The 19,830-nt window shown below is 42.6% G+C and overlaps 3 protein-coding genes across 5 annotated transcripts; all 3 read right to left on the bottom strand.

Moving 5' to 3' along the window:
- Positions 1 to 791: 791 nt before the first annotated feature.
- Positions 792 to 2,485, bottom strand: LOC132121695 (forkhead box protein I2-like). Its single transcript, XM_059531405.1, has 2 exons — positions 1,750 to 2,485; positions 792 to 1,633 (listed from the first exon to the last, which is right to left on the bottom strand). Exons 1-2 carry the CDS (start codon positions 2,372 to 2,374, stop codon positions 1,119 to 1,121), a joined length of 1,140 nt encoding a protein of 379 aa, XP_059387388.1. The 5' UTR covers positions 2,375 to 2,485; the 3' UTR covers positions 792 to 1,118.
- A 1,634-nt stretch (positions 2,486 to 4,119) lies between these two features.
- Positions 4,120 to 7,027, bottom strand: LOC132121693 (serine/threonine-protein kinase pim-2-like). Of its 3 annotated transcripts, XR_009426295.1 has the most exons (8): positions 6,485 to 7,027; positions 6,251 to 6,345; positions 6,076 to 6,126; positions 5,606 to 5,984; positions 5,347 to 5,523; positions 5,119 to 5,207; positions 4,782 to 5,037; positions 4,541 to 4,635 (listed from the first exon to the last, which is right to left on the bottom strand). XR_009426295.1 is itself a non-coding variant. In XM_059531403.1 (7 exons), exons 1-7 carry the CDS (start codon positions 6,825 to 6,827, stop codon positions 4,375 to 4,377), a joined length of 1,395 nt encoding a protein of 464 aa, XP_059387386.1. In that variant the 5' UTR covers positions 6,828 to 7,027; the 3' UTR covers positions 4,120 to 4,374. The 3 variants fall into 3 exon arrangements, 2 of the variants coding, with proteins under 2 accessions (XP_059387386.1, XP_059387387.1); XM_059531403.1 differs by lacking the exon at positions 4,782 to 5,037 and having other exon boundaries at positions 4,120 to 4,635; XM_059531404.1 differs by having other exon boundaries at positions 4,506 to 5,037.
- An 8,645-nt stretch (positions 7,028 to 15,672) lies between these two features.
- Positions 15,673 to 18,550, bottom strand: LOC132121696 (serine/threonine-protein kinase pim-2-like). The gene is made up of 7 exons (XM_059531406.1): positions 18,008 to 18,550; positions 17,773 to 17,867; positions 17,598 to 17,648; positions 17,128 to 17,506; positions 16,869 to 17,045; positions 16,641 to 16,729; positions 15,673 to 16,200 (listed from the first exon to the last, which is right to left on the bottom strand). Exons 1-7 carry the CDS (start codon positions 18,348 to 18,350, stop codon positions 15,940 to 15,942), a joined length of 1,395 nt encoding a protein of 464 aa, XP_059387389.1. The 5' UTR covers positions 18,351 to 18,550; the 3' UTR covers positions 15,673 to 15,939.
- Between the last annotated feature and the right edge of the window lie 1,280 nt (positions 18,551 to 19,830).

Consider the following 19,830-nt stretch of genomic DNA (forward strand, 5'->3'; position numbering starts at 1 on the left):
TGTGATGACTTATCAAAATCAGCTGTATGCAAAGCGACAAGCGTAAAATGTCTCAGTCCCACTGTTTTCATGCAGCTCAGCCTGGATGTGAGTTAATGGTAGAACGGGAAGTTGAATCTCTAGATAAACCAGTGGATGATATAAGGCTATTTACATCATCACCCAAATGAGTCTGTGCCATTCAACACCAGAGCTTGTACAGTAAATAAACAGGCTGAAAAACTTCCCTGGGATAATGAGGACATTAAAGAGTTAAATGTGTCTGGCTTTTTGCAGAAAGCAATTAGGAAAAGACACAGCGGGGGGCACAGATTAATTCAAATGCTCGATTAAACCTTAAATTCTTTTTGATAAATAATTGTCAACTCGGTATGTTTGCTGGAGTTGAGCGGTTATGGGAAAAAGATGTGCGCTGGTTAAATTACCTTGAAATGTAGGGTTTCAAATAGCCTTTTTTGAACACATCAACACATTTTAACTCAAATTTCAAGAGTAATCCGATCTTTCGGTTTAAAACTAAACTGTACTTTAGTGCAAAAGCTAATTAAAAGTTGTCAGTAAACTGCCTGTTTGATTGCAGTCATCCACAAACAAACAATATATAATTGCGAGCTACTGTAAACAAACATAAACGTACAAACATGTCTTAATTGCTGTTACAGTCTTGTGCATCTATGTGGCCACCCACTGATTGCGTGGGAACACTGAGATGCACTAGGTGTTTGTGTTTGTTGTGCCATTGAGCAGATAATGGGAAAACATCATGCATATAAACAGCAAATAAACAGAAGCTGATGCTACAGACAATTCAGATAAATGCATGTTTATTTAAAAAAAATCAAAAACATTTCATTTAAATAAAATATATCTACATTTGTTCTATGGTGGCCTAGGAAATAGACATGTGTGGACTTGTTAAGTATCACAGTTTGGTGCAACAATAACAGAATAAATGTAAATGATGCACTTTGCAAATCCACTTGCTGATGCATTCCAAAACACCAGGCAGTCTGAATGAAAATGGACTTTGCGAATGAGGTGAACGTGTATAGAAATAAAGTCTAATATAAGAACAGATTGTCCATGTACTCACAGAGCACATTAGAGGTTCACAAACTCTAAACTTCCGTTCCCTCCCGGCTGTATATGAGATTATTGACACTGAAATGGTTGGAGAGCGAGTTGATCAAGCCACTGTTATTATGGGATGCTGAGAAGTAGTTTAGTCTGTTGCTGTTGAGATGACCTGGTTCTGATGGAGGGGCAATTTCATGTCCTGACATGCTGTGCGTAAAATCTCCCAGGAGTCCAGAACTGACGTCTCTGCTTCTGATACCGTTGCTGTTTCCAGGCATTATTGAATTCATGTTACCGATAAAGTTGTTAAAACACGGGCTGTGCTCTGCGGATGGTGAAGGGGACGATTTGGGGTCGCTAGTGGTCGGAGAGTTTTGGAGGCTTTGCGGGGACGCGCTCATCAGACTAGCAGTGTCCGCCAATTTGAGCGCGTCCTCGGATTTTACAGACAGGTTACTGGCGTTTCCGTCAGCTCTTCTCTTCCTCTTCCTTCTGAAGTTGCCGTTATCGAACATTTTCTCACAGTTGGGGTCCAAAGTCCAATAATTTCCTTTCCCTTTAAAGAAAAACGGGGGGATGTGTTAGCATACCACTGAAATCTAATGCGTAATAATCATGCACGCGTAACCAAGTCGGATTTTTGATACGTGAATAAAGAACATTCAAACTTACCAGGGTCATCCTCATCCCGCGCGACTTTCTTGAAGCAATCGTTCAAGGACAGATTGTGTCTAATTGAGTTCTGCCATCCGGCTTTACTTTTCTTATAAAAAGGAAAGTTGTCCGCCACATACTGATAAATCTGACTGAGCGTCAGTTTCTTATCCTGCGCGTTCTGAATAGCCATCGCAATCAGCGCTGAATAGGAATAAGGCGGTCTGACCATCTTGAAAAGCTCTTGCTGACTTGAAATGGACAGCCAGCTGAGATCTGCGCTTCCGAAGCCCGTGGGAGGAGGAAGAAACTGCCGCTGGTTCGACCCAAATCCTGACTGAATGTAAGAGCCTCCGTTCGGGCCTGAGAGGTAGGGGGGTGAGGTGATACCCGGGCTGTTCATCCACAGGTAAGGGTTGGCTGTGGGTGAGGTGTATTCGCCCAGGCCGCAGCTGGAAAGATGCGCAGGTGGCCTCTGCGCGTGGTGGTGGTGGAGGTTCTGTTGGTACATGCTGAAGCTGGTGTCGCAGTACACGGTCATGTCCAGGATGTCCTGCGCGTTGTGGTGCTGGAGAGGACTGGTCTGCTGGCTCGACGGCTGCTGCCCAAACACGTTCATAATCCGTTCTCCCTCTAGAAACATGAATTTCACCGATCAGCCTCGCTGAGTGTGCTGGTTTCTGAGGGTTTACTCGAGAGTGCCCGAGTGCGCGTCAGGGGAGGGGTATTTAACCTGTCCGGGGAGCATGCAGTGAATGAACTGCTGCTTGGCAACCCCTCCTACTGTCACACTTCTCCCCAGGTAACTTCATCCAATATGCATCAATCTGGCGTCGAGATCATTCATGTGATAAGCATTTGAGGTTCAAGCTGAACTCCCCCCCCCCCCCCCAGCCCCCCACACACACAATAAGAAGGAAAAAAGAAAAAGTGTTTAACAAAAGATGTTAAATATAAAATAAAAATAATAGGTTCTAGATAAGCGGCTAGTGGTCAAACTTTAAATGTCTCAGGTATGTGTAGATACATACCTTAAAATCTTAACTACAAAAATGTATACATAAATTAAAAAGAAAAAAAACTTTTTCACTCTTAATGTCCGGGGTTATTATCACATTGTAATGGAGTAGATGTTTACGGTGGAATCTGCCATTGGAACAACAGGTTGTTAGCAGAATATAAGTAAAACAGTTACACAACGAAAAATGTAAAACGAAGGTTAAAGCATAGAAACATTATTTTATAAAAACGCACTACATTGCATTCATTTAAAAACGACTTGTCAAGCTCATTTATTTATAGCCTAAAACCTGCCTTCTCTATAGACCTATAGGCTACGCTGTGGTTTTATTGTGTCATCATCCAGCAGCTATAACCTTATTCTTATTTGAGACAATTTAAGTCGATTAACCTACTGAAAACAAAATATAAAACAGCTGCTAGAGAAAATAAGTATTTGTGTAACTGGACATTTGACTCTAAATCTCATAATTTATGACAACCTTCTCCCCTGTGTGTGGACATGTTTTTGGTGGAAATTGTGGTGTTTATCAATGAAATGAGACCTTTAGTTTGGACAGATGGTAATTATGTATAATCATCACTTAACATGAAATTAGTCTAGTTGGACGAAACTGACCCACCCCCACCATATGTAAATGTACTACAGTAAATCTTATCGGCTGTCACGCGAACTCGGTGAAGTTTCGCTTGAATTAAACGGATACGGCAGACGACTCAAAATAAACAAAAGTGGGCATTTTGGTAAAGGCGTTCAGTTATTCAGCTTTTGCATGAGTTATGCTAAATATCATTGTTACATCATGATTTATACCCTTTGCTTCTTTTCCATTATTTATGTATTTATTTATTTATTTAAAAAAATGCACAAGACATTCATCTGACGAAAACATCTAAAAAACTAACAAACATGTAGAAAAATAATCTATTATGGACTACTCTGGAAATATTTGTTTCACTATAACTATTGTAATTTTATAATAGTCAAATATATACATATCTGGTGAATATATGAACAAATGCATAATTATTTATTATGTTTATATAGGCTATTTAAATAAAAGAAAATTGTATTTTATCTTGTCTATAGTCTTTGTTAACTATACACCAAGTTGAAGAGTATACAAACATTTAGGATAAAAATAAAATACCTGAACGAAATGATGACTAATGATATTATTAGCTTACATCATGTGCATATAATTCACAATGTGATAAAGCTGATTAAAGTATATTACGGGCTGGTGGAGGTGCACAGAGATGCTTCTCTATCGCCACCTTCTGGAGGACATGAACATTTCAACTGTGAAAAATAGTGACGGATGCAGTCACAATAAAAATACAAGATGTAGTAATTGACAGAAAAACACAGGTGATAAGTAGACATTTTAATCTTTCCAGTTTAAAATGCAAGCTGTTTTTCTTCCTTTCTGACATGAGAAAAGTATTTAAAGAGCAGATGCAGCCATTACAGAAACTGCTGGCACCTGGGGCTTACATCACATAGAGCAGTGCATCTGAGACAACCATGAGAAGAACATCTGAGACTGGACCATGGCATGAACCTCTCTGAGTGGCCAGTGCTAGAACTTCTGGGACCCAGCTGACTTTGCAGGGACCTCATTATCCAGGGAAACTTTTGAGAGGTGCAGTCATGACAAGGAGTTGAAGAACAGTAGCCACTACAGGAAGTTCTGGTACCAGAGCAGCAAGACTGAGAGACCTGGAGCACCGTAGAAGGAACCTCTGGGACATCAAACTTTGGACTTGTGGGTAGCCATGAGAGGAACCACTGAGGAACCAGGGCAGTGGAGCTCTGAGACGAGGAAGCGCATTACATGCCTTTAAGCTGTCCATGGCAGGAACCTCTGGTTCAGCAGCATTCTGTGCAGAAACATGGGAAAGACATCTGATTATGACCTGAAGCTTTTACATTTGCGCTATTTATATGTGAGGTCTACTCTGGAAGAACAAATGCACTGTGATTGGAATAAGTTGTCTTTTTTATTATTTTTAAATGGAGATCTAACCTTTAGACAATGCATGCTCAGAGAAAAAACTATATACATATATATACACATCCCCAAGCAAGCGGTAACGGCAGATGCAATACTGCTGCTTCAGACCATAGCATAAGATGCAACCATGGCCTGCCGGCTCCGCAAGATGCAGAGGATTCACAGAGGAATGAACAGTCTTCCTGCCAGCCGTCAAGATGCAAAGCTGACAGGAGACTGGGAAATGTCGGGGGTCGAATCTCCTTTTCACCACGACTTATATGGAGACCTGAAACAGCACACCAAACAAAGCATTAGCCTAAATACATCACACTACAAAAGCAAATGTGGCTGATCTCAGGCTCAGTACCTGAAACCAGTCGTGTTGAAGGATCTTCCCCAGACCGAGTCGTCGCTTAGTTTTATGCTGCAGGAGACTACAGATCAAACGGCAGCAGTCTGTGCAGAAACATGGAAGCAACATCTCATTATGACCTGAAGCCTTTACATCTGCACTATTCAGTTGTGAGATCAAATCTGAAAAAGCATTTGTATGATCATTGGAATCAGACTTCTTTTTATGTGATGAAGAGCTCACCCTTTGACAGTCCAGGCTCTGACCAAAGGTTTAGTTCGGTCTTCTGCAGGTCATTGCCAGTTGGAAAACGGCCGCACAGCATTGTGAACAAGATGACCCCAAGAGACCACGACATTGCAGACTTAGCATGGTACTTGCCCTTAGCCCTGTACTCAGGAGGGTAGTACTCCATGGTGCCTGGAGGAAAGAGATTTCATCTCGTATGCAAGTTTGCATTACCAAAGCGTTTCCTCTGTCAGCTTTGAGGGATAAAACATACCATACAATGTCGTGTAGGCAGACTTTCTCATGAGGTCCCCACACCCAAAGTCAATCAACTTGACCTGCAGGGTGTCCTTGCTCACAATGAAGTTTTCCAACTTTATGTCTCCATGGAATACCCCACGGCGACAACACGTGCGAGCCGCTCGCGTTGCCTGCCGCATGATGTGTCGAACTAAACCTTCATCGAGTCTTCCTCCATGGCCCTCCAAGAAACTGACTAAGTTCTCGCACGGTGACGGACACTCGAGGACCATGACATAGTTGTCCCGTTGGTCCTGCCAGTCCAGCAGCTTTATAATCTCTGGTGCGCTGGGTCCCTTGTTGGCCAAGAGTGTAAGGGCGATCTCCACTGGTAGGGGGTTTGGATGACCAGGCTAGAAGACGGACAGTTTTAAAATGGTTTGTTTACTAAAAAAGTCTCTAACTGAGATGTTTTAAATCAAAATAATGAGTGAGATGCCTTACAATAGTTAGATATTCCATGTCGTGCGTCTTCATGACGTCTTTCAATGCCACCTAAACAACAAAACATAAGTAAAACAGTTCACATGTGTGTAGAGGTCATACAATTCCACTCATTAAACCTGAAGACTGTGGACAGGATGAGAAAAAACATAAGTTCTCATTTATTTGTACTGACCTTAAGGCCATCCTCCACACGACTCGCTTCATGAACGACTCCAAACCCGCCTACCCCCAGACGATCACCGAGCTCATAGCGGCACATAATGTCATCTATTAAAAAAGAAATTATTGCATTTGACGCATTTATATATGGCTATTTTCAAGGGGACATTAAATCGTTTGAAGGAAAGCACAAAGGAAAAAACATGTAATTCATGGATATTTTTTTTGTCACAGTCATATCATTTACCATCAGCGCTGCTGGCTGGCGATGGTGACTCAATAAGCTGCACCTCAGTCTGACTCGGTCGGATCACCTTGAGGTGTTTTCTGGCAGCTTTGAGGAAAGAGGGCAGCCTCCAGAACTTCTTTTCCCTCTTCTTCTTCATCTCCTCCTCCTCACCCCATGCCTCCCTCCGCTCCTCCTCCTCCCTCTTCTTGGCGTCTCCCTCACCGGCATCGACAGGCGGCTCATCGCACGGATGGAAGTGTTGCTCCGCCTTGTCGGTGTCGGGTGTTGGGGGTGTACTGGGATGGTGATCGTACACCGCGCCATCATTTACCGGAATAATACGAGAAATTCGCTGTCCCATCACTGATAACCGCTAATAAATCCACTACTACAAACCAACAAAATGTTTCACAGAATTCCATGGCTTTATATACCGCGCGCCAACATTCTAAACTTTTGAAATGCGCTCTATGGCGTCATAATAATGGATACCGTCTCGATGGTAATGACTTCAGATATGTAAAATAAAGTTAAGTTATATTAAGGTTGATAAACCCATACGACTATGTTTGTGTGTGTGTGTGTGTGTGTGTGTGTGTGTGTGTGTGTGAAAAATTCCATATTAAATATATTTTGTTAAAAATATTCGAATCGTTATTATTTATTTTTCCGGCCCAAAGGAAAAATCATACTGTTGTTGGAAATTACAGGATTTGTTTTACAATTATTTTTACTATTGCTGGATCAGATGTTGAGTAGTCATGCATAACATTTTCCAAAATGTGTGATAAAGTAGACTGGTTGTTGCCACTATTTACGGTGAATATTTATCTTAGAAATGAAATAAAAAAATAAATGAAAGAGGACAAAGAAAAAAAGTGTAGAAAAACTTTTCTAAAGCTGCCCTGTCTACCTGCAATGAAATAGTCTAGTCCATTTATAATGTATAAAAATTAAAATTATTATTTTTTGTTTAATTCAGTTAGGTAAAGAGTAAACATATTATGCTTAAAGACTAAAATAATAAATTCAATAATAATAAAGATTTATTTAAAACTATTTTAAATGAATTATAAAATAGGGTACAGATAGGTCAGTGTTTCTAAAGTCTGACCAGCAGATGGAGACATTACTTTATCATGATCTTTGATACTGATATCTCACTGTGATATTATATATATCGCTTAGTTTGAGACAGTGGCACTTTCTCCGTCACTGAAATAAAAGTACATATATATGGGGAAATATTTAAAAAAAAATACAACCAACTGAGATCTCACCACAAACCTAAAACCGTGACATTGGCAAGGGAATAAAATGCTTCTACATGATTGTTTACATTGTAACTTAAAAACGAGGTGTATTTGAGTGCAGGTAGTGTTTTAATAAAAAACCAAGACATATCGTGAGATTCAGTTTACCCAACAGACCACTCGGCATGTACTGAAACAGCTTCGTATCTGGGCTTTTTGTGTGTACAGTAGGACTATTAACACTGGCAATGTCAATCTTAAGCCATGTCAGTAAAAAAGACCTGTGTGTGATCAGATAATAGTTGAAACAGTTTAAGTTTAAACTGTCTGAGCACATAATGTTACCTCTAGAAAATAATAATACAAATAAATGAAAGAATCTCCTAATCTATTAAAATCAGAAACAATTGGTTGTATTGCAAAGTTTTAGCATTTCATGTTCACTGGAAAAACAAATGGTTTAGAAACAAATTTCACTCAGAAGTTACTAGAAAATTTCACAAATAATGCTAGAAAAATAATCTGTTATGGATATACGTGCATAAATCCGGGGGTACAGGACCCCCCCATCTGAGGGTTGTCCCCCCCAAAAATTATTATTAAAAAAACACGCTGTGAATTGTAAATAGGCTAACAATGTCTTATCCTTTTTAAGAATTGTGTTAGTAAAACAACACAAACGGGGCAAAAATGTGTTTTAAGTTTAGAAAGATGTTTAGTCTCCCCCTCCCTTGCCTCACAGTGCTTTGGTCCAAATGCCTGCTTTGCTCTTTTACATCACCTAAACACACACACACACAAACAAGTCCTGTGAGAGAGTCACCAATAGTTGAGGAACTCCAGTAAGCCTGTCAAGGATATTTTCTTCACTTAAACATCGGATAGCCTAAACAGATTATTTTCTCTTTTGATGAGTTCGCTATTTTAGTTAATAATAACGTTACCTGCTTGATGGAAAAGGTTGCCAGGTTTTCACAACAAAACCCACCCAGTTTTAGATACTGAATTTTCCTAAGCTGTAGGCTAAGTCATAACCATCAGAATTAAAACAAAATACCTTTGAAATACTGTTTGTGTGCAATGGATCTAGAATTCAAGAAAGCTTTATTTTTTTAAATTAAATTACAAAAAATAATTAACTTGTCGATGATATTAAAAAAATTTTAGATGCACTTTTATAGTAATGGCTAGTAATGTCTACAACGGACTCGTGTGCTGTCACGGCGCAACCACAACAGCTAAACGTTGTTTAATGTGGTACGTTCTCCCGGCTGCACTAATAGTAATATGGCTTTCCTCTGTGTACACATATCCATACAAGTACAATTTTAGCTGGATTATTTGTGTCTCCTTCAAAAATTGCTCTTGAAATTTTTTTTGTTTATTTGCCTTTATTTAGGATAACAATAAAATACCTGAAGGAGATTATGGCTGATTATGTTATTAGCTTACATCATGTGCATATCATTCACAATGTGATAAAGCGGATTAAAGTATTGTAACAACCGCACGGAATTCAGGGGGCAGAGATCAGCACACTCAGATGTCAGTAACACACAATTCTTTATTAACTGTTAAAACAGGACACCATCACATAAAAACACGTTACCCCCCTTTTTCAGTGTATTGGTCCACAAGCAGACGAGCTCAACGTCCGACGAGGAGGAGACACAGAAAATCCCCTTCCACGTTTGCGTCACTCGACAGACACAAGTCAAGCAGTCTCGGCAGACACAAGCAGTCTCTCCAGTCTCTCTGTAGTGTACAGTTTATGGGTGCATCGATCAGGAGCTCTCCTAGCCGGCAGTCGTTCCCTAACTATCTGACACATTTACCCCCCACTAACTGTCTGTCTTCACCGCCGGAGACACTAATTATCCCGAGCGGCCGTCTAGCGTGTCCCCACAAGTGAGAGCTCCCCGACTCTCTCTCTCGAGCAGCACTCAAAACGTCCTTAAATAATCCTCATCTCCTCCCACATCAGCTGTATACACTCATTTAATTACGCAACACTCATTCATTGCGATGAAGGGGGGCGTGTACATTAATTACCCCTAAATTCCCATCATTTATTTCTATTCATCACACTACCCCCCTCCCAAGCGAAAAAGACTCGTCCTCGAGTCAAACAGATAATTCGTAGTCCAACAACCGGGCCGGTACCCTCCTGGGCCACGACAAACGTCCCTCAGCAATTCCGTTATTTGTCCCAGACCAGGACTCACGGCCTACGGGTCCACTAGGCACAGCCACACCAGAGCTGTCCCCAGAAAGGGCTGCAGGCAACAGGTTGGAAACAGAAGGCATCACAGCATCCGACACAAGATCAGGATGCAGAGCAGAGTCAGGAAGTAGTGCAGAATCAAAAGGCGGTGCAGAATCAGCTAGTAGTGCAGGGTCCAGATGCGGTGCAGAATCAGCCAGTGGTGCAGGGTCAGGATGCGGTGCAGAATCAGCCAGTGGTGCAGGGTCAGGATGCGGTACAGAATCAGCCAGTGGTGCAGGGTCAGGATGCGGTACAGAATCAGCCAGTGGTGCAGGGTCAGGATGCTGTACAGAATCAGCCAGTGGTGCAGGGTCAGGATACGGTGCGGAATCAGCCAGTAGCGCGGGGTCAGGATGCAGCGTACTCCTTTCCCCAACCGACATCCGATCCCCCCCAGCACTCTGCAATTCCGGCCTTCCTGCAAATACATTAGAAACATATGGCTTAAGACGATTAAAATGCACAACTCGCTCAAGCCCTTTTTCTTTTGGCGCTATTCGATACAAGACATCTGTAACCCGCTCAATGACAACAAACGGCCCCACAAAATGCCTTTGTAACTTCGGACACAGCCCACGCTTACGCACCCTATTTTTCACCCACACCCATTCCCCTTCTGTATAAAACTGATGGGAAACCTTTATATCAAAATATCGTTTCTGCCTCCCTGATGCTTTTAGTTGATGTGCTTTCACAGCCTCTACTACCGTAGACAAGCTTTCAGCTACTTTCTCCACATAATCATTTGCCGAATCAAAACGTTCCGTCTCCCCCACTCCCAACACAACATCCACAGGCAAAACAATCTCCCGCCCAAACAGAACCTTATATGGCGAAAACCCTGTAGTAGCATGTGTACTGCTCCTATAAGCCATCATAACGTAAGGCAGAAGCGTGTCCCAATTCTGCTGGTTACTATCCACAAACAAAGACAGCATGGACAGTAAGGTACGGTTAAAACGCTCCACCATGCCGTTCGACTGCGGATGATAAGCTGTAGTTCTTGTTTTATGCATCTGCAGCAAGCCACACAGCTCTGTAAATAACTTTGATTCAAAGTTTCTACCCTGATCCGAGTGAATACTGCGTGGGACCCCAAATCTACACACCCACTCCTGCACCAAAACTTCAGCTATGGACACTGCTTCTTGATTTGGAAGCGCAAAAGCTTCTGTCCACTTTGAAAAATAATCCCCGATTACCAGGATATACTTATTCTTCTCTCCAGTTAAGGGCAAAGGGCCCAAGATATCTACCGCTACCCGTTCAAAGGGCCGAGAAACAAAAGAAGTTTGCAAAGGGGCACGAGCACCCAGTGCTGAAGATTTACGAGATGCACACTCCGTACATTCCCTACACCACTTCTTTACATCCCCAAACCACCCAGGCCAATAGAACCGATCTTTCACCTTCGCCTGCAATTTTTGTACACCTAAATGACCACCCGTAGCAGAATTATGCAACATTTTCAAAACCTCTGGAACCATCACCTTCGGAAGGACCACCTGAATTTTTAATGCAGCATCTGTATTAAGGGGCGGTTTACGCACTAACCGCCCTCGCTCAAAACTCCAGCTGCTCCCACACGGGCAAAAACGCTCTGACTTCTTCTCGTATCTGTGCTTCCACACGCCCCTCCTCCCCCCGTGACAGCAACTGTTCTACAATCTGTAAAACGGCATCCTTCTTCTGCGCCCCCACCATATCATCCTCAATTTCCCCCGAAGGAGCCGTTTCACATACAGCTCAAACAGAAGCACTAACCTCCAGACATGAATCTGAAAAATCTTCACACTTGGCACCAAATGAGGGCAAGCGTGAAAGCGAATGAGCATTAACATGCTTTTTCCCTGGGCGGTGCACAATTTTATATTGAAAACTGGCCAACTGTTCAACCCATCTAGCCAGCTGTCCTTCCAGCCCCTGAAAATTATGAAGCCACCTTAAGGAGCTATGGTCAGTACGCAATATAAATTCCTTCCCAAGCAAATAATGCTTGAAATATTTAGTAAATACTACTAAACTAAGCAACTCCTTTTTCGTGGTGGCATACCTGCGTTCCTGTTTTGTTAAAGCTCGACTAGCATACGCCACAACCCGCTCCAAGCCATCCACCTCTTGTGACAACACAGCACCGATGCCCATATCACTCGCATCAGTGTCTAAAATGAATGCCTTGTGCGGGTCGGGATACGCAAGCACTGGAGTTGTCACAAGGGCTGTTTTAAGCTGTAAAAACGCCCGCTGGCACTCCCCATCCCATTTAAATTTCCGACCTTTCTCAGTGAGGCGATGTAATGGTCGCGCAATCTCAGCGAACCCTTCAATAAATCGCCGATAGTAAGATGCCAGCCCCACAAAACTTCGAACTTCAGTTTGATTCTTTGGTACAGGCCATTGTCTCACCGCATCTATTTTAACTGGATCCGCTCGTATTCCCTCAGCCGCTATAACGTGCCCCAAATAACGGACCTGGGTAGCAAACAATGTACATTTAGATGGCTTAACCTTCAGGTTCGCGCGGCGTAATTTACCGAGGACCTCATCCAGCCGTTGTAGATGTTCCCCGAATGTTCTCCCAAAAACAATAATGTCGTCTAGATAAACAAGGCAAGTGGTCCACTGTAAATCTGCCAACACCAAATCCATAAGACGCTGGAATGTGCTCGGTGCGTTGCACAACCCGAAGCTCAAAACATTAAATTCAAATAGCCCCTGTCGTGTTATAAACGCGGTCTTATGTTTATCTCTAGGGTCTACCTCGACCTGCCAGTATCCACTGGCCAGGTCAAGGGTAGAAAACCACTGGGCATGGGCAAGGCTATCCAGCGCATCATCAATACGCGGTAGGGGATACGCATCTTTCCGTGTTACATCATTCAACCGCCTATAGTCAACGCAAAATCGAAGGGTCCCGTCTTTCTTCCGTACCGGAACCACAGGTGCCCCCCACGTACTACACGACGGCTGTACAATTCCGTTTACCTGCATATCCCTAATATGCTCAGTCACTTCATCTTGCAGATGAAGGGGAACACGACGCGGGTGTAATTTAATAGGTTTGGCATCCCCCGTCTCGATCTGATGCGTTATTAATTGTGTCCGCCCTAAATCTGCATCATTTAAACTAAAAACGGATACATTTTTGCACAATAACTCACGCACTGCACGCGTTTCAGCCTCTCCAAAGCCCTTTTCGTGTAAATTCAGTCGATCTATAAGCGTGTCCACAGAAAATGTGGGCTTATTATCCATAACCCCGTCTTCTCCCTCTACCACAACATCAAAAAATAACTTACCCACTTTCATTCCATGCTTTAAAATATGAGTGTCATCAGTGACATTAATTACACGAACGGGCAAAATACCTTGTTCCACCCTACACACTACCCTTGCCACCAAAAGATCACAATGGTTATAAAGGGAGGAAGAAGGTTCTAACATGCCCTGTAAACTATCAGACGCCCCCTCCACCGCCCCTGTAATCAAAACTTCACTACGAGGTGGAACCGGTGTATCAACGTGCACAATCACATCACAGGGCTTCATACCATTATTATTGCCAAACAAAAGGGGAATCTGTTTTCCCATCAATCGACAGCTCTTTTGATCGAGATTAATAATAGCGCCATATTTTAGCAAAAAGTCAGAGCCAAGCAGAATTTCCTGCGGCTCCAAATCTGCCACAAGAAACTCTGTAATGACAGTTAGGGAGTCAAATTGGCATACCGTTTGCCAACGACCCAAAATCGGCATCCTCCCCCCATTAGCCACTCTAACCACGCCCTCATGATGTTCAAGGTGAGCCCCGCCATTCGTAATAGTAAGCCACCTGTGTTTCGGTATTATTGAGACTTGGGCGCCTGTATCAACCAAAAGTTTGACGTCACACCCACCTAATTTTGCAGCAAGGTAAATCTCAGGATTGCCTTGGACCAATGAGGCCAACTGAAAAAAATTATCCTGTATTGGGGCAGACATTCGGCCTATGATGCCTGCCCCCTCCCGTTTCCCTGCACATAAGGGCAGTCTCTCCTAATATGCCGATTACATCCACATTCCCAGCAACCACCCCCTAAAGGTTGCACCTGCCTTTTTCCGACCCCACTTATAGTTGACGATTCAACAATGTTATTTCTTAATAATGTGGGAACTGTCTCACAAAGTTGTTGTACAGATTTTTGCAACGTCTGAACTTCATTACGAAGCGCATCCACCACCTCCGTCAGTGCATCTACTTTACTTTCTGCCGCAGAAATATGTAAACCACGCACTCGAGCATCAGGGGTAATCGTACATTGTTCTAACCCCTGAATAAGTTCGAATTCGCTTGCAATATTAATTGCTTCTTCTAGAGTGATAGGTTTAATACTGCGCAATCGAATACGAGTCTCCGCATTTCCCACATGTGCAATAAAATGATCTCTAGCCAATAAATCCTGTGTATCTGCACCTACTGAAGAATATGCCTTAGTCACCAATCTCCGCAGCGCATTACCAAACTCACGTAAAGTTTCATTCGGCATGCGCTTGCGAGACGAGAAACTAACACGATTCCATTCTGCGGTTTCACATGGTTCAAAACATTTACCTAAAGCGTCTTTCAATAAAACATAGCTGCGCTTGGCCTCTAACGAGAGACCACTGTAAATATCTCGAGCGCGCCCTGATAATAAAAGTGCCATAAATTTCAATTTCATTCCGTCATTCCAATTATTCACCACAGCTGCCATCTCAAACTGTTCTTTCCAATCAGACCATTCCCGACCCGTGCCGGTAAAGGTCTCCGGCATAAGTACCGGACGTGCCACAGACACGTTTGATGATGGCGCTGTGGCTACAGACGAAGATGCAGTAACAGCTGCTGAGGTAGATGGGGTAGCCACTGAAACACCCCGGTGCTCATCTCCGCCCTCCATCGTCCGGTTGTTTTATTACCGTTAGGGATTAAATCCCACCGCTGCCACCAGTGTAACAACCGCACGGAATTCAGGGGGCAGAGATCAGCACACTCAGATGTCAGTAACACACAATTCTTTATTAACTGTTAAAACAGGACACCATCACATAGAAACACGTTACCCCCCTTTTTCAGTGTATTGGTCCACAAGCAGACGAGCTCAACGTCCGACGAGGAGGAGACACAGAAAATCCCCTTCCACGTTTGCGTCACTCGACAGACACAAGTCAAGCAGTCTCGGCAGACACAAGCAGTCTCTCCAGTCTCTCTGTAGTGTACAGTTTATGGGTGCATCGATCAGGAGCTCTCCTAGCCGGCAGTCGTTCCCTAACTATCTGACACATTTACCCCCCACTAACTGTCTGTCTTCACCGCCGGAGACACTAATTATCCCGAGCGGCCGTCTAGCGTGTCCCCACAAGTGAGAGCTCCCCGACTCTCTCTCTCGAGCAGCACTCAAAACGTCCTTAAATAATCCTCATCTCCTCCCACATCAGCTGTATACACTCATTTAATTACGCAACACTCATTCATTGCGATGAAGGGGGGCGTGTACATTAATTACCCCTAAATTCCCATCATTTATTTCTATTCATCACAGTATATTACGGGCTGGTGGAGGTGCACAGAGATGCTTCTCTATCGCCACCTTCTGGAGGACATGAACATTTCAACTGTGAAAAATAGTGACGAATGCTGTCACAATAAAAATACAAGATGTAGTAATTGACAGAAAACCACAGGTGATAAGTAGACATTTTAATCTTTCCAGTTTAAAATGCAAGCTGTTTTTCTTCCTTTCTGACATGAGAAAAGTATTTAAAGAGCAGATGCAGCCATTACAGAAACTGCTGGCACCTGGGGCTTACATCACATGGAGCAGTGCATCTGAGATAGCCATGGGAAGAACATCTGAGACTGGACCGTGGCATGAACCTCTCTGAGTGGCCAGTGCTAGAACTTCTGGGACCCAGCTGACTTTGCAGGGACCTCATTATCCAGGGCAACTTTTGAGAGGTGCAGTCATGACAAGGAGTTGAAGACCAGTAGCCACTACAGGAAGTTCTGGTACCAGAGCAGCAAGACTGAGAGACCTGGAGCACCGTAGAAGGAACCTCTGGGACATCAAACTTTGGACTTGTGGGTAGCCATGAGAGGAACCACTGAGGAACCAGGGCAGTGGAGCTCTGAGACGAGGAAGCGCATTACATGCCTTTAAGCTGTCCATGGCAGGAACCTCTGGTTCAGCAGCATTCTGTGCAGAAACATGGGAAAGACATCTGATTATGACCTGCAGCTTTTACATTTGCGCTATTTATATGTGAGCTCTACTCTGGAAGAACAAATGCACTGTGATTGGAATACGATGTCTTTTTTTATTTTTAAATGAAGATATTACCTTTAGACCATGCAGGCTCAGACACATCCCCAAGCAAGCGGTAACGGCAGATGCAATACTGCTGCTTCAGACCATAGCATAAGATGCAACCATGGCCTGCCGGCTCCGCAAGATGCAGAGGATTCACAGAGGAATGAACAGTCTTCCTGCCACCAACAGGTGACTGGGAAATGTCGGGGGTCGAATCTCCTTTTCACCACGACTTATATGGAGACCTGAAACAGCACACCAAACAAAGCATTAGCCTAAATACATCACACTACAAAAGCAAATGTGGCTGATCTCAGGCTCAGTACCTGAAACCAGTCGTGTTGAAGGATCTTCCCCAGACCGAGTCGTCGCTTAGTTTTATGCTGCAGGAGACTACAGATCAAACGGCAGCAGTCTGTGCAGAAACATGGAAGCAACATCTCATTATGACCTGAAGCCTTTACATCTGCACTATTCAGTTGTGAGATCAAATCTGAAAAAGCATTTGTATGATCATTGGAATCAGACTTCTTTTTATGTGATGAAGAGCTCACCCTTTGACAGTCCAGGCTCTGACCAAAGGTTTAGTTCGGTCTTCTGCAGGTCATTGCCAGTTGGAAAACGGCCGCACAGCATTGTGAACAAGATGACCCCAAGAGACCACGACATTGCAGACTTAGCATGGTACTTGCCCTTAGCCCTGTACTCAGGAGGGTAGTACTCCATGGTGCCTGGAGGAAAGAGATTTCATCTCGTATGCAAGTTCGCATTACCAAAGCGTTTCCTCTGTCAGCTTTGAGGGATAAAACATACCATACAATGTCGTGTAGGCAGACTTTCTCATGAGGTCCCCACACCCAAAGTCAATCAACTTGACCTGCAGAGTGTCCTTGCTCACAATGAAGTTTTCCAACTTTATGTCTCCATGGAATACCCCACGGCGACAACACGTGCGAGCCGCTCGCGTTGCCTGCCGCATGATGTGTCGAACTAAACCTTCATCGAGTCTTCCTCCATGGCCCTCCAAGAAACTGACTAAGTTCTCGCACGGTGACGGACACTCGAGGACCATGACATAGTTGTCCCGTTGGTCCTGCCAGTCCAGCAGCTTTATAATCTCTGGTGCGCTGGGTCCCTTGTTGGCCAAGAGTGTAAGGGCGATCTCCACTGGTAGGGGGTTTGGATGACCAGGCTAGAAGACAGACAGTTTTAAAATGGTTTGTTTACTAAAAAAGTCTCTAACTGAGATGTTTTAAATCAAAATAATGAGTGAGATGCCTTACAATAGTTAGATATTCCATGTCGTGCGTCTTCATGACGTCTTTCAATGCCACCTGAACAACAAAACATAAGTAAAACAGTTCACATGTGTGTAGAGGTCATACAATCCCACTCATTAAACCTGAAGACTGTGGACAGGATGAGAAAAAACATAAGTTCTCTTTTATTTGTACTGACCTTAAGGCCATCCTCCACACGACTCGCTTCATGAACGACTCCAAACCCGCCTACCCCCAGACGATCACCGAGCTCATAGCGGCACATAATGTCATCTATTAAAAAAGAAATTATTGCATTTGACGCATTTTTATATGGCTATTTTCAAGGGGACATTAAATCGTTTGAAGGAAAGCACAAAGGAAAAAACATGTAATTCATGGATATTTTTTTTTGTCACAGTCATATCATTTACCATCAGCGCTGCTGGCTGGCGATGGTGACTCAATAAGCTGCACCTCAGTCTGACTCGGTCGGATCACCTTGAGGTGTTTTCTGGCAGCTTTGAGGAAAGAGGGCAGCCTCCAGAACTTCTTTTTCCTCTTCTTCTTCATCTCCTCCTCCTCACCCCATGCCTCCCTCCGCTCCTCCTCCTCCCTCTTCTTGGCGTCTCCCTCACCGGCATCGACAGGCGGCTCATCGCACGGATGGAAGTGTTGCTCCGCCTTGTCGGTGTCGGGTGTTGGGGGTGTACTGGGATGGTGATCGTACACCGCGCCATCATTTACCGGAATAATACGAGAAATTCGCTGTCCCATCACTGATAACCGCTAATAAATCCACTACTACAAACCAACAAAATGTTTCACAGAATTCCATGGCTTTATATACCGCGCGCCAACATTCTAAACTTTTGAAATGCGCTCTATGGCGTCATAATAATGGATACCGTCTCGATGGTAATGACTTCAGATATGTAAAATAAAGTTAAGTTATATTAAGGTTGATAAACCCATACGACTATGTTTGTGTGTGTGTGTGTGTGTGTGTGTGTGTGTGTGTGTGTGTGTGTGTGTGTGAAAAATTCCATATTAAATATATTTTGTTAAAAATATTCGAATCGTTATTATTTATTTTTCCGGCCCAAATGAAAAATCATACTGTTGTTGGAAATTACAGGATTTGTTTTACAATTATTTTTACTATTGCTGGATCAGATGTTGAGTAGTCATGCATAACATTTTCCAAAATGTGTGATAAAGTAGACTGGTTGTTGCCACTATTTACGGTGAATATTTATCTTAAAAATGAAATAAAAAGTAAAAAAATGAATGAAAGAGGACAAAGAAAAAAAGTGTAGAAAAACTTTTCTAAAGCTGCCCTGTCTACCTGCAATGAAATAGTCTAGTCCATTTATAATGTATAAAAATTAAAATTATTATTTTTTGTTTAATTCAGTTAGGTAAAGAGTAAACATATTATGCTTAAAGACTAAAATAATAAATTCAATAATAATAAAGATTTATTTAAAACTATATTAAATGAATTATAAAATAGGGTAAAGATAGGTCAGTATGTTATCTTATGTGTTTCTAAAGTCTGACCAGCAGATGGAGACATTACTTTATCATGATCTTTGATACTGATATCTCACTGTGATATTATATATATCGCTTAGTTTGACACAGTGACACTTTCTCCGTCACTGAAATAAAAGTACATATATATGGGGAAATATTGAAAAAAATACAACCAACTGAGATCTCACCACAAACCTAAAACCGTGACATTGGCAAGGGAATAAAATGCTTCTACATGATTGTTTACATTGTAACTTAAAAACGAGGTGTATTTGAGTGCAGGTAGTGTTTTAATAAAAAACCAAGACATATCGTGAGATTCAGTTTACCCAACAGACCACTCGGCATGTACTGAAACAGCTTCGTATCTGGGCTTTTTGTGTGTACAGTAGGACTATTAACACTGGCAATGTCAATCTTGAGCCATGTCAGTAAAAAAGACCTGTGTGTGATCAGATAATAGTTGAAACAGTTTAAGTTTAAACTGTCTGAGCACATAATATTACCACTAGAAAATAATAATACAAATAAATGAAATAATCTCCTAATCTAATAAAATCAGAAACAATTGGTTGTATTGCAAAGTTTTAGCATTTCATGTTCACTGGAAAAACAAATGGTTTAGAAACAAATTTCACTCAGAAGTTACTAGAAAATTTCACAAATAATGCTAGAAAAATACTCTGTTATGGATATACGTAGGCATAAATCCGGGGGT

This window comes from Carassius carassius, chromosome 39 (assembly GCF_963082965.1).
Source record: "Carassius carassius chromosome 39, fCarCar2.1, whole genome shotgun sequence".
Lineage (NCBI taxonomy): Eukaryota > Metazoa > Chordata > Actinopteri > Cypriniformes > Cyprinidae > Carassius > Carassius carassius.

Coding starts and splice junctions, on each gene's coding strand:
- LOC132121695 (XM_059531405.1), bottom strand. CDS start 2,374: ATGTTTCTAGAGGGAGAACGGATTATGAACGTGTTTGGGCAGCAGCCG. Junction 1,634..1,749: donor GCGGGATGAGGATGACCCTG/GTAAGTTTGAAT, acceptor TTTTCTTTAAAG/GGAAAGGAAATTATTGGACT.
- LOC132121693 (XM_059531403.1), bottom strand. CDS start 6,827: ATGGGACAGCGAATTTCTCGTATTATTCCGGTAAATGATGGCGCGGTG. Junction 6,346..6,484: donor GCCAGCCAGCAGCGCTGATG/GTAAATGATATG, acceptor CTTTTTTAATAG/ATGACATTATGTGCCGCTAT. Junction 4,636..5,118: donor TTCAACACGACTGGTTTCAG/GTACTGAGCCTG, acceptor GTTTCTGCACAG/AATGCTGCTGAACCAGAGGT.
- LOC132121696 (XM_059531406.1), bottom strand. CDS start 18,350: ATGGGACAGCGAATTTCTCGTATTATTCCGGTAAATGATGGCGCGGTG. Junction 17,649..17,772: donor GTGTGGAGGATGGCCTTAAG/GTCAGTACAAAT, acceptor TTTGTTGTTCAG/GTGGCATTGAAAGACGTCAT. Junction 17,046..17,127: donor TGCCTACACGACATTGTATG/GTATGTTTTATC, acceptor TCTTTCCTCCAG/GCACCATGGAGTACTACCCT.